The sequence below is a fragment of the Bombina bombina genome, chromosome 12 (assembly GCF_027579735.1).
Source record: "Bombina bombina isolate aBomBom1 chromosome 12, aBomBom1.pri, whole genome shotgun sequence".
NCBI classification, from domain to species: Eukaryota; Metazoa; Chordata; class Amphibia; order Anura; family Bombinatoridae; genus Bombina; species Bombina bombina.
In genome coordinates this window covers 36,821,407-36,836,267 of record NC_069510.1, presented here as the reverse complement: position 1 = coordinate 36,836,267, position 14,861 = coordinate 36,821,407, and the positions used below count along the sequence as shown (strand labels likewise).

Genomic DNA, 14,861 nt, shown 5'->3' with positions numbered 1-14,861 from the left:
TACGTGTAATATATGTTGTGGGTCTTTTACCCTGTTTTTGTTTTATATACTGGATCACTATTAAATTCAGTGGGACATCTGTCTGGCAGTTAAACACCATTAGGGTGCCAGCCCACTATAAAATAAAGTTTCAGGTGGTAGGGATTTTACAGAGGCAGAAATAGTGATCCAAGACATATTGTGACTTGAGACTATAGTGCTAATCTCTCCCGCTAAGCAGGGACGTTGAGGTAGTGTCCGTCCGGTAACTGCAGGGACTTGATTGACTATAGTGCTAATCTCTCCCGCTAGGCAGGGACGTTGAGGAAGTGTCCGTCCGGTAACTGCAGGGACTTGATTAGGGATTAAAGTGAGGTGTGGATTTTGAGGAGTTAAAGTGCCCCTGTTTTTGGTCTAATTTTTGTAGACTGGGCACTTTGTCATCAAAATTTACATTCACTTTGAGGAACAGGGATATAATAATGGGATCCCAGTTGTCTAAAGTAGACAAAGACTCTCCCCTTGTTAAAGTATATGCAAATTAGGGAAAACTCAGTACTGCTTGGTTATAAAAAAAATAGAATTTATACTTTGTGCACAGAGCTCTGAGTTTCCTATACTCTCAGCCTTGATCCTGAATTAAGGTGGCCGAGATTTGGGTCCTTTGAGCTCCCTAAATTAATTGTCCTCCGCAATCTTCTCGTTGATATATACCCTGACCAGATGGACTACTATTATCTGTTTGAGAATAGTAGGGTTGCGGACGTAAAAACCCAAATGAAAATGTGTTTTCTGTATTACTAAAAGTTTCATGTATGTTAACATTGCTTTAGAATAAATGCTGGGAGTGAAATATTTGAGGTATGCGAGTTGATAAGAATTTTTGTGTACAATCGCTGCAAAAGAAAGCTGGCCTTGGTGTTTGATGCAGGCTGGAGCTGTGTGTGTGTATCAGGGATTCTTAGCTAAGAAATTTGATGACGTAATGATTTGCTTGTAATTGCTGTAACTTGGTTTTAAAGTCATATGTATGTTCTTAATTTTGTGCGCCAATAATAGAATTTTTTTTAGTTTTAAGTGATATTTGTTTTATGTATGGGCTGATAAGAGATTTAATGTGTTTCCATCTGTTTGAGGCATATAAAATATATGCAAGTGAAGTAACTAAGGAAAGTGCGATGGTGTGTGTCATTTTTGTCACGCTCTAGTAAATATGAGAGTTTTTCTTGTATATGATAAATGGGTTAGGTATGTTTGTGGAAAAGATAAAATAAGGTAAAAAAACTTGTCTTGTTTGCCATTGGAGTTCTGCTTCTTTGCTGTATTATGGACTGTATGTCATTACATGTATCTAAAGTATTTGGTCTGTTTCTTTTGCAATAAATATTTAAGTATATGCAGGTTGCGATGCAGTGGGGAGGTGGAGTTTTGATGGTAAATAAGACAATAAGGTTGAATATGTAATATACATGATAAATGGTCAGCCCTTATGGGGACAGTACACTGTAAAATTGTTTTTATATTAATGTATTTTCAATGACTTGTTATACAAGCTGCATAGTATAAAATATAGGAGAAATTGCATTTGCAAGTTTATTTGTATATATATGAAGTAGCTGGTTTTATGCTTTCAAAACACAGTTGATTGCAATGGGTTGAATTTTAGATAATAAGAATATATCGTGTTCGTTATCTTATATTTGTCTGTAAAATCGGAGCTCAGTGCTTAGACAGAGCAGTGGAAAATTGTCATTTTATTACTTAAAGGACCAGTTCATGAGCAGCAATAACACTGGTTTAACAAGAAATGAAGATAATACATAAAATGTAGTAGTTTGTAAAATATATATATTGTTTTTACATTTTTTATCTTCTTCTTTGCAGTTCAGCTAAATGTCCCTGGAATGCCCTGATAAAAGGGCAGTGCTACAATGCTCTATTACCCCGCCCCATGGCCAATCAAAGTGCTTTAGTAAATGATATGCTAAAGACAGTAAACCTCCAATGTGCACACACAATCGGCAGCTAACAAAATAAATTTAAATATCACTCCCCACACTTTACATTTAAAGGGACACTCAGGTTTTATAAAATTTTCATGATTCAGATACAGCATGTAATTTTAAACAACTTTCCAATTTACTTCCATTAAAAATAATGTGCACAGTCTTTTATATTTACATTTTTTTTGAGTCACCAGCTCCTACTGAGCATGTGCAAGAACTCAGACTATACGTATATGCATTTGTGATTGGCTGATTGCTATCACATAGTACAGGGGGAGTGGAAATATACATAACTTAGAAATGTGTTAGAAAAGAATCTACTACTCATTTGAAATTCAGACTAAATGCTATTGTATTGTCTTGTTATCTTGCATTTGTTGATTATGCAAATCTGCTGTGTTTACTGGTCCTGTCTCTGGGAGCATAATAATTGCATAAGACCTGGATGATTTTCTATATTTTTACTTTAGTTTGTTTTACAATAGTTTGCTTACATTATCACCTTGTGCAGACCTTTCCTTGTATATATATTCAGTATAATATAAAATCTGTGAGACTAGCAGTGGGAAAAAAAAGAGTTACATTTGCTTTCCAGCTGATTGAGGCTTCATGCCGATGTGGATTTGACTTCTGAGTTGAATACATACAGGTCTGTGTAAAAGTCTGTTCTAATACAGGAGTGGAATTGCATGTTGCAAACGTTTTCTTTTTCTCTTCAAATAAGTTGCAAACTGAGAGATATCACTGACCTGAATGTATTCAAGCTCTAAAAAAAAAAACTGCTCACTGCTCAACACCGAGTCAGGGGGTGGAGCAAGTGCTATGCACAGAAGGCAGGAAAAAAAAATATTTAAAGGGGTATAGGCAAACTGATATAAAATCTGAGATTTCAAAAATAATTACAGAGAAAGAAAATGAAGTTTATTGTATGCTCAGCACTAGTATATTTAACTATGTCAAGCAGTTTCAATTAAAAATTATTCTTAATTTGGGTAAACTGTCCCTTTAACTATCCTGCACCCCTGTGAGTGTGGTTTCTTATTACTGGCTTGTTTACTTAGGCTGATTGATAGATGAGACTCCAGTATAAAACTTTTACTATAGGTGGGTATATCACAGACTAAATCAGCTATTTCAAATGCCAAAATAGAGGAAAGGAGCTTGTACAGGGACATTCTTTACACATTTATGTGCCACACGCAGTACACCTCTTACTCAGTCAGACAAATACATAACATTTTTTTTAAACCAACGTCTCACTAGGTATGAGACACTGCTTCTTGTACCTTCTAATATCACTATCATCCACTGTACCTCTCTCAACCCAGCAACTTTGTTACCTCTGCCTGATGATAGTACCCCACACTATGACTGTTTATCTGTATCTCTCTTTTCCTCCAAACTAAGGGATGGCCTCTCTGATGTGCCTCTACCTAACCTAGATTGGACACTGTTCTGTGATGGAAGTGTGAGGATGGTGAATGTTTCTGCTGTAGTCATGACAGATTCTGTTATAGAGGCCGAGCCCCTCCCATCTCACTACAGTGCCCAAGCGGCTGAGCTACATGCACTCACACTTGCTTGTCAGCTCTCAAAGGACAGGTCAGTAAACATTTATACTGATAGTAAATATGCTTTAGGGATTGTATACGCCACTGGTCAATTATGGAAATTAAGGGGTTTTCTAACTTCTGCTGGTACCCAAATTGCCAATGCACCACAAGTTTCTGCATTCCTTGACTCAATCCATTTACCCACTTCCATCTCTGTCATGCATTGCAAAGCACACACCCACTCACAGGAACCCATTTCACTTTGTAATAGTTATGCTGATCAAATTGCTTAGCATGCAGCTTCTCTGCCATTTACACTACATTGTCTCTCTTTACACTTCTCTTCCTGAACAAACTGTTCACCTCTGGACTATTCTTGGTGTTACCTGTGACTTTTGATATCTGGTCCACTCCAGATGGATGCCCTGCTCTACCTCAACCGCACCTCTCTCATATGCTATCCTTTCTGCATAACCAAACACACTGAGGTACCACACAACTTTGCCCCCCCCCCCATCAAGCTGCAAAATGGGTTGTATTGAATTGTGAGACGTGCTCAATTCAATCCAAGGGGGGAACCTAAAGGCCCACCAGGCGGATGCCCATGGGCATTTGAAACTTTTGAATGTTTACAAATTGACTTTTCTGACATACCTCCCTGTAGGGGTTTCAAACATTTACTTGTGATAGTGGACCAACTTACTGGATGGGTCGAGGCCTTTCCTACAAGAACTGTGAAAGTCCAAGAAGTTGCCAAGTGAATGCTAAAAGAACTCATACCCAGGTTTGGCCTCCCAGAGTAATTGAATCTAACAGAGGAACACATTTCACAAGTAATATTAGTCTTAGGCTTTCCTTGGCATCTCCATACCCATTGGCATCCAGAAAAGCTCAGGCCAAGTGGAAAGAAAGAACCAGACCCTAAAACAGACTATTGCAAAAATTTGTTCTCAAGTAAGCCTTAAATGGGTAGATGCTTTGCCCCTAGCACTGTTTGGGACTCACACAAACCATAGGGGGACCCTCAAGCTCTCACCATATGAACTATTGTTTGGTAGGCCACCTCCTTTGTATAGTGCCAACACCTTACACCTGCCTGACCTTGCAGTAGGTGATGTATAACTAACTGCTTATCTTTTGCAACTGCAGACATTCTCTCCACAGACATGTCTCTCTCTCTCAGTCTTTGCCATTGGACATGACTGCACATCCCTTCCAGTCAGGTGACTTCATTTTAGTCCAGACCTATCAAAAAAGCCACTGAAGCCACTGCAGCCTCTCTGGAAAGGTCCCTTCCTGGTTTTGCTGACTACTCCAACAGCTATCAAAGTTGCTGAGGTTGACTCTTGGATCCACTACTCCAGGTGTAAAAGATACAGCCCAGACAAAGAAGCAGCCTGCAACAAGCCAAAGATAGAAGAAGCTGGGGCAACCAAGGCCTCTGAAGAAGGGGTAACCAAGACCCCTGACGACGATTGGTTAATTCAGACCCTTCTGGGTTTGAAACTCAGACTAACCAGAAATAGTGAAATCTCACTAGCTGAATGAGTGAAACTGAAAGATCTGTCTTTCTCTTATTTTCATTGTCTCACTCCTCTGTTGATATCTTGAGTAACATCCCTCAATATGTCTCCTTTGTTTTGTGTCACACTTTTGACCATGCTCTCTTACTCTATTTCCCAATATGTGTCTTCTGGTCAGTGTGTTTGTCCTAACCCCTTTACTAAATACTCTTGTTCTGGTAACCTTGTATCTGTGGCAGTTTTTCCTCCTACTACTAGCTGCACTCAACAAGTAATTATACTCAAAGTTCGTATTTAAAGGTCCTAAGGGGTTTGTTATCCAGTCTATTTGCATAGCCCCACTAGTGAATGTGGTTTGAAAATTATGAAGTGGGTAGCTGAGAAATGAAAGTCACCCCTTCTTGCTTGACGTTCCCCTGTAACTACAATTGCCACAACCCCTATTTACCCCCACGATTCTTTTCCCCATAATGATAATTTACCTAATGCCCAATTGTCCACAGAGAACTATTCTTTAGGTGAATGGGGACTAAACTCACACATTGTCCTACTCCAAACTATAGCCAATCACACAGAGGGCAATTGTTATATTTGTGCTCGCATTCCCACTCATCATAAGAGGGGTATTCCTCTTATGGGTATTAATGTTGATATGTTTACCTTTGATTTGTCTACTTTTATTCCTCCAGGTACACCATTGTTCAAACCTATCAGGTAATTTTATCTCTTTGGGAGGCACCTCATATGGTACTATCTACAGGGAAATTGGCCAAGGTACGGTGCGGTTGGGTGCCTCCCTATGTGAGTATGTAGTCTCCAGTAATGGCACTCATTTCCAGCTGGTAAATTTCTCTGGAATGATCCTGACTGTGAATCATAATCTCACTGCACTTTTTTTGTTTCCTCCAGGGCCCCAATTGTACTTTTGTTTCCCCATCCCTTGTACAATCTTTCCTCAGCAGACCACACCCTGGGTTGTATTGATATGTGGACAGACAGCGGTGTCAGTCCTCCCTGGTAACTCTACAGCCATCTGCTTCCTGGGTGTGATAACCCCAGCCATCCGTGTTGTCCCCACGCTGCCCTTGGGCCCAATTCGCAATAAACGTGAATCTGAAAGCTTGCTGCCCCCCCTTGTCCAACAGTATGCTGGAGATTCAACTGGTCGAGCTATCCTCCCGGCCATTGGTGTCTACCTGAATCATCAGGACATCATCATGTTATCTGTGACACTACAGACCTTCATGAATGAGAGTGCAGGAGTTGTTCAGAGTGTGGCCCAAGAGTTGAAGCAGCTTAGACAACTAGCATTGCAAAATAGGATAGCCCTAGTTACCTCCTGGCATCCCAAGGAGGGGAGGGGGGTGTAGTCTTGTGAGCAAAGAATGTTGTACCTATGTTACTGATCAATCACTTAATTTGAGTCACCATCTCACAGTTATTAGGTCCCTATCCCAGGATGTCCAAGATGTGATTGATGACAAATTTGGCCTTGGAGGTATTTTTAACCATCTCTTTGATTGGCTACCTAATTTGGGATGGTTACACTCCCTTTTTCTGTATGGCATTGTTATTATAGTATGCCTTATCCTGATGTGTTGCTGTATACAATGTGTACCTGGTCTAATCTCTACATGCAAGAATGTTTTCACTGTGTCTCATTCTTCTCCCAAATACTTGTTTCCCTCTATCTGTTTTGAATCTCCCCACCATGTTGAGATCTCTCTTGACCCTGATTTCTTCTGAGTTCACCTACTTCTCTCCTACTCTATGTCTCTTTTGACCTCACAATGTTATTGTCTACCCACCAGCTGTGCCCTAAAATTCCCTGTCTTATCCCTATGCAGGATGCACTACGTCCCTAGGATCGTCTAGAACTTTCCTACATTGGGAAACTGGCCACGGAGAGACCATGGACCATCATCTACCTTGATGGCCACCCCGTTCGTAGCCTGTATACCCATAACCCACTCCTTTTTCCCTCCCTGGTGGTTTCTATTTCTTCATTGTCTTTCTGTATTGTTTTATTTTGATTTCATATTGCATTACCTTATACTTACACTCTCTATATTTCCTTCACAGGTGCAGAATTCCTTCACCTCCCAAACATGCCATGATACTGCCTGACAACCCACTATTCGCCATCAACTCTGCAAGAATGATGGGGATTGTTAATTGTTGTTAATAAATCTGGGAGGGGATGTTTCTGCACTATGTCATGCCACACACATATGTCATGCCACACACACATTTACAGCATAGGAATGTTTGTTGTCTACTCCACCCGATGACGACTAGCGTCCGGTAATAGCGGAATTGCCTACTACCTAATAACTTCACTCCTACCTTGTTTTTGCTTACCCTCTTGTAGTTCTTTGAACCATCTTGGACGCGAGCACCCATGCACTAATAGCATTGTGATTGTAATTGTCAAACCGCCATGAGTCACATTAAGTTTTTGTGATTGCGGCACTTTGACGTTTGCGATCAAAGGGGGGAATGTTATGAGCTGCTTATTCTATTTTCATTATTTTATATGTTTAACCAAACTTTTCCTTTTCTTTTACTGAACTCTTCTCTGAAACTGCAGATATATTACTTCTGTATTTTCCAGCAATTCACTCCTGACCTAATAAGTGATGTATCTTTAACAACTTACTTTTAGCCTAAAAAGTATATATCAGTACATCTTAAAGTTATGGCTTCTTCCATACATTGTTTTTTAAATATCTGAAACTCAAGGTAAAATCCAAGGCTTCTCTGTGCAGTATCAACTTCTCAATCCAATTAGCCAGCTAGCCTCTGGTCACATTCCAAGAAAACATATCTCCCAAATTTGAACATAGAGGACCTGTTTTTTTTCTTCCTTTCCTAGTAACCACTAGTCATGTGAGATTTATTGGCCAATCATTATCAGCCAATTAGCTCTCTGCTTTGTAAGTTACTGTAATAGTATAAAAATGCATGTATATGAAAATGAGTTAGTCTTGCGTTGCTGTTTTTTGTTCTGGGACACTGTTGCAACAGTGTAATAAAGATTACCTCTCCTGAGGTGAGCCCTTGTTTGATAAATATCTGGTCTGGACCTCTTTATTACTGCACCTGAGACGAGCTCACTCACAACACTGGTATAACTAGAGAGCTATCTAAAACACTTTTTAATTTTTTATCTTTCTTTGGCGGCATTGCTGGAGATCTGTTTTTAGGGATAGTGACAAATTTTTCCATCAAAAAAATCTAAATAAAATAAGGGAGTGAGAAGTGTGTGTATGTATGTACATACATTTACAGTATATATATATATATATTGACTATATTGACACTGAAAGTCTGTGTGCAGCCAGAGGGAGAGGAGGAGAGAAAAAAGCACAAAAGAAGAAGGTTGTGCAAAAAAATTTGAAGAAAAGAAAAAAAAAGTGCAAATGTGTATAGACAAAATATATGTATCTATTTTTATATATCTTTTTATAAAAACTATTATTTTATAGGTGAGTATGTTAGTGGTATGTGAATGTGTGTCATGTGATAGTGCTGCCTATTACTCTAGACAAACAAGCATAGTAAAATTTAGTGTGCAAATTGTGTTTAGTGATCTATCAGCTCAGCCCCAAGATTGGCCTTGCAAGACTTACTAGCCTTACTATTTGTTCACTCTGATTTAGTGCTTCTAAGTGTTACTAAGTGTTATAACTCTCCTGTAATACCCTAGATAGTAAAAAAAGGAAAAAGAGCAGAGTACAAAAACCTAAACCCTTAGGGGGGTAGTTATCAAGCTGTCTACTTTACCTGCCTTCGCCGGTTCAATACGCCCGCCTAAGCTTGCCTCACATCGCCGCCACGGACCTGAACACATTTGCCTAAGTTATCAATAAAGCTGTCAAAAAGCCGCGCACCAAGTACGGGGCGATGAGCAGCGGATTGTGAGAGTTATCACTCATCCGATCTCGCTGCTCTTCGGCTTTTTTACAGCTTTATTGCTAGCCTGTCACTAAGCACCCACACTAAACTACACTGTTCTTCCCCCTATACTGGTGCCCCCGGAGCCCCCCGCAACTAAATAAAGTTGGTAACCCCTAAACCGCCGCTCCTAGACCCCGCCGCAACTCTTATAAATGTATTAACCCCTAAACCGCCGCTCCCGGACACCGCCGCCACCTACATTATACCTAGTAACCCCTATCCTGCCCCCCCATACCGTCGCCACCTATAATAAAGTTATTAACCTCTATCCTGCTGATCCCGCACCTCGGCGCAACTAAATAGTTTAACCCCTAAACCGCCGCTCCCGGACCCCGCCGCAACCTATATTAAACTTATTAACCCCTAATCTGCCCCCCCTACACCGTCGCCACCTATAATACATTTATTAACCCATATCCTGCCCCCCCTACACCGCCGCCACTGTAATAAAATTATTAACCCCTAAACCTAAGTCTAACCCTAACCCTAGCACCCCCCTAACTTAAATATTAATTAAATAAATCTAAATAATATTTATCTTATTAACTAAGTTAATCCTATTTAAAACTAAATACTTGTAAACATGGCACACATAAAGAGTGGGTAACACTAGAGCACGACCTAGCACAAAACTCGCAACTGGGAGCCAGCTGCTGGATTCCGCACATTCACAGGGTCCTGCACTACTCCACCTCCACACTGACTAAACACACGTTTAAAATATGGGATAAATGTATCAACAATTCCCCAGGGATTTCTGGAATCCCGTCACCATTGACTCCTCTGAAACACAATCCAGAAGTGTTAATGTCATTCCCTACTCTATATTAAAGGGACTTATCCTTACGCGATGTCATACCATGTAGCCTGGCCATGGAAAACAAAGCCCTTAAACCAAAAGCTGAACTACAAGCAACGTTTGGTAATTACTTTATACCTTGGTTTAGATACTTTCAACTATCACATCGCCCGGATGGAAGATTTCTTCAGCGCCGCTTGGATGATGACTTCTGCCACTCCGGATCTCCTCTTCGGTTCCATCGGTGGCTCGGCTGAGTACGACTCAAGGTAGGATGATCTTCAGGGGGGTAGTGTTAGTTTTTTTTAAGGGGGGTTTGGGTTAGATTAGGGGTATGTGGGTGGTGGGTTTTAATGTTGGGGGGGTTGTATTTTTCTTTTACAGGCAAAAGAGCTGTTTTCTTTGGGGCATGCCCCGCAAAAGGCCCTTTTAAGGGCTGGTAAGGTAAAAGAGCTTTGAACTTTTTAATTTAGAATAGGGTAGGGAATTTTTTTTATTTTGGGGGGGTTTGTTATTTTATTAGGGGGCTTAGATTAGGTGTAAGTAGCTTAAAATTTTTGTAATATCTTTTAAATGTTTGTAACTTATTTCTTTTTTTTTTGTAACTTAGCTTTTTTTATTTTTTGTAATTTAGTTAGTTTATTTAATTGTAGTTATTTGTAGGTAATTTATTTAATGAATTTAATGATAGTGTAGTGTTAGGTTTAATTGTAACTTAGGTTAGGATTTATTTTACAGGTAATTTTGTATTTCTTTTAGCTAGGTAGTTATTAAATAGTTAATAACTATTTAATAAGTATTCTAACTAACTAAAAAATACAAAGTTACCTGTAAAATAAATATAAATCCTAAAATAGCTACAATGTAATTATTAATTATATTGTAGTTATCTTAGGGTTTATTTTACAGGTAAGTACTTAGTTTTAAATAGGAATAATCTATTGAAGTATAGTGTAGTGTTAGGTGTAATTGTAACTTAGGTTAGTTTTTATTTTACAGGTAAATTTCTCTTTATTTTAATAGGTAGCTATTAAATAGTTAATAATTATTTAATAGCTATTGTACCTAGTTAAAATAAATTGAAAGTTACCTGTAAAATAAAAATAAATCCTAAGATAGCTACAATATAATTATTATTTATATTGTAGCTATATTAGGGTTTATTTTAAAGGTAAGTATTTAGTTTTTTTTTTTTTCAAAATTTTCTTTTATTGAAAGTAAAATTGCATACAAAGTTAAACAATCAAACAAAACAGGTTACAATAATACTATTGTCTCACAGTAAGGGAATAGTTAACATTGAGATGGACAAAATTGTGTCAGTAATGATCCCTACAGTTGTCATCTATATTTATTGAATAAAAAGGAAAGGAGAGGAACAAATTTTTTTTTAGTGTAGTGTTAGGTTTAATTGTAACTTAGGTTAGGATTTATTTTACAGGTAATTTTGTATTTATTTTAGCTAGGTAGTTATTAAATAGTTAATAACTATTTAATAAGTATTCTAACTAGCTAAAATAAATACAAAGTTACCTGTAAAATAAATATAAATCCTAAAATAGCTACAATATAATTTTTATTTATATTGTAGCTAGCTTAGGGTTTATTTTACAGGTAAGTATTTAGTTTTAAATAGGAATAAGTTATTAAAGTATAGTGTAGTGTTAGGTGTAATTGTAACTTAGGTTAGTTTTTATTTTACAGGTAACTTTCTCTTTATTTTAATAGGTAGCTATTAAATAGTTAATAACTATTTAATAGCTATTGTACCTAGTTAAAATAAATTGAAATTTGCCTGTAAAATAAAAATAAATCCTTAGATAGCTACAATATAATTATTATTTATATTGTAGCTCTATTAGGGTTTATTTTAAAGGTAAGTATTTAGTTTTAAATAGGATTAATTTATTTAATAAGATAAATATTATTTTGATTTATTTAATTAATATTTAAGTTAGGGGGTGTTAGGGTTAGTGTTAGACTTAGGTTTAGGGGTTAATAATTTTATTACAGTGGCGGCGGTGTAGGGGGGGCAGGATAGGGGTTAATAAATGTTTTATAGGTGACAATGGTGTAGGGGGGGCAGATTAGGGGTTAATAAATTTAATATAGGTTGCAGCGGGGTCCGGGAGTGGCGGGTTAGGGGTTAAACTATTTATTTAGTTGCGGCGAGGTCCGGGATCGGCAGGATAGGGGTTAATAACTTTATTATAGGTGGCGATGGTATGGGGGGGCAGGATAGGGTTTAATAGGTATAATGTAGGTGGCGGCGGGGTCTGGGAGCGGCGGTTTAGGGGTTAACATATTTATTATAGCTTGCGGTGGGCTCTGGGAGTGGCGGTTTAGGGGTTAATAACTTTATTATAGTTGTGGTGGGCTCCGGGAGCGGCGGTTTAGGGGTTAATAACTTTATTATAGTTGTGGTGGGCTCCGGGAGCGGCGGTTTAGGGGGTAATAACTTTATTTAGTTGCGGCGGTGTAGGGGGGGGGCAGATTAGTGGTGTTTAGACTCGGGGTAAATGTTAGGGTGTTAGGTGTAGACAGTTCCCATAGGAATCAATGGGATGTCGGGCAGCAGCGAACATGTACTTTCGCTATGGTCAGACTCCCATTGATTCCTATGGGATCCGCCGCCTCCAGGGCGACGATTGAAAACCAGGTACGCTGGGCCGGAAAAGTGCCGAGCGTACCTGCTAGTTTTTTGATAACTAGCAAAAGTAGTCAGATTGTGCCGCACTTTTGCCGGTATCTAGGGCTTGATAACTAAGGCGAATCAGCCTCGCCACAAATACGCTGCGGAATTCCAGCGTATTTGAGGTTGACGGCTTGATAACTACCCCCCCTTGTCTCTCAATACCAATCACCACAGTAGACCCAACTATACAGTGACATTCAGGTTTTAGAAAAAAATAAGATCTGTATGCTCAGTTGTTACAAAAATCTTTTGCTGCACAAGAATACACTCACTGTAGATAAATTGCTCTGTCTAATCAGAAAATGCTTTCCCATATTGTTAATAGACGGATTAAAGAGAGGTGGACCCAGGATAGAACCCTTATACACTTCACTTACCACCTTTGCCTAATTTGAGACTTTTCTATTAAAGGGACACTCAGGTTAAATTAAATTTTCATGATTCAGATACAGCTTGTAATTTTAAACAACTTTCCAATTTACTTCCATTAAAAAAAATGTGCACAGTCTTTTATATTTACAATTTTTGAGTCACCAGATCCTACTGAGCATGTGCAAGAATTCACAGACTATACGTATATGCATTTGTGATTGGCTGATTGCTATCACATGGTACAAGGGGAGTGGAAATATACATAACTTTGAAATTTGTTATAAAAAAATCTACTACTTATTTGAAGTTCAGACTAAGTGCTATTGCATTGTCTTGTTATCTTGCATTTGTTGATTATGCAAATCTAATGTGTTGATTGGTCCTTTAATAACAATTCTCTGCACTATATCCTTAAGCCAATTTTCAATCCAAATACAAGCATTTTCCTCTAAACAGTATTGTATTGGTACAATAATCTTCTACACAAAACTATCAAATGCTTTATCAAGATCTAAGTAGATTACATCCACTGCAACACCCTCATTTAACTTAATGGTCCTGTAATAATCAGTCAACCAATTTCCCATACAAAGAAGCTTAGTATTAGTACCTCTCACTAGATATGCACTTTATAGTTAAGAAATAGAATGTGTGTTTTAAAATGATAAACTTTGAATTAGTCTATATTGAGGTTATATTGAAGCTGACTTGAGTTTTTATTTTCCCCCATATAAAACAGGCAATAAGAGAGACTGTTCAAACAAGGCTGTTTAGAACATAAAATAATCTAAAAGCGATTTTACAGGGATAAATTGATAGGCGGCATCCATTACTTAATATAAACTAAACCTTTATATTATCAATATTTAAACAACTAATTGTATTAATACATTTACATATTATTCTAACGCTAATCTTTGCTTTGTATACATAAATATTTCTAGCTGTATTTACTGTTTAATATCCCTTTAATTGCAGGAAGTAGACTACAGATTTTACTGCCAGCTCACCGCGATCACAGGAGTATAAGTTCCCAAATAAGGAACCTTTTTACATCCGTTATTTGATAAATGGGGCCCAAATAATTTGCAATGGCACATATCTAGCGAAATCTAGCTTTAGTGTCAGTAAGACTTTTATAGGATTAATTGTAAGTCTGTCATATTCTAATATTCAGTCACTTTAGTTATTTATCAGCTCAGGACAATGGAATTTCATCAGTAAGAGAAAAAAATACAACATCTTTCCCGTTTGTTTTTAATGTACAACATCAGTTTTAATAAAGTTCTCTAACTGTAACCTATATAAATAGTTAGCAGCAAAACTACTTCATGTATTCACATAACAAACCACAGCTACGGTTCATATATTTCCTGCGTGAAGCTTTGCCGCAGATTAGCGCTGACTCATCACTTACCCGCAGTGCCCTCCGTGAAGGCTCCAAGCAATAACTTATATTTCTCAGACTCTCCCAGGAGTTGGAAGGTTGTGTATTTGGCAAAGTGTTTTGTGCTCTCAAAGTCCTGAAGATCTATACGCAGCTCCCATGTGCCTGTGACAGAGAAGATAATAAAGATATAACACATGAAGAATGTCTACAAGCTTTAGGTTTAATGATGTATATTCTGCCAAACATGGAGAAAGCCATAGAGACCATGACCTGCTGACGTTATCTTGTGAATATTATCGTTTCCCAACCAGAACTCATTTAGGCGGCTGCCGAATCCTGCCTTGTATGATTCCCAATCACGGAAGAAGTCAACAGAACCGTCCCAACGCCGCTGAAACACCTACAGCAAATGGTTTATAAACACAAAATGATTTATCTTTGTTCTAATGTTTTATCTAAACAATAAATACTCTCCTGAAAGAGAGTTAAAGGGACACGAAACCCCAAATTAATCTTTCATGTTTCAGATAGAGAATATAATTTTAAACAGCAATCCAATTTACTTCTATGTAATTTGCTTAATT

At 38.0% G+C, this 14,861-nt stretch overlaps 1 protein-coding gene across 6 annotated transcripts in view; it reads right to left on the bottom strand.

Moving 5' to 3' along the window:
- LOC128642828 (ficolin-1-like) overlaps positions 1-14,861 on the bottom strand; it is a 45,420-nt gene that overhangs the window by 10,365 nt on the left and 20,194 nt on the right. For 4 of the 6 annotated variants that reach the window (XM_053695667.1, XM_053695665.1, XM_053695670.1 and 1 more), the window contains exons 7-8: positions 14,548-14,677; positions 14,305-14,439 (exon numbers count right to left, since the gene is read on the bottom strand). In XM_053695667.1, coding sequence (XP_053551642.1) covers positions 14,305-14,439; positions 14,548-14,677 — 265 coding nt within the window. Of the gene's footprint in view, positions 1-5,835; positions 7,212-14,304; positions 14,440-14,547; positions 14,678-14,861 lie in introns of those variants that run through there. The other 2 variants (XM_053695669.1, XM_053695668.1) reach the window with 2 other exon arrangements.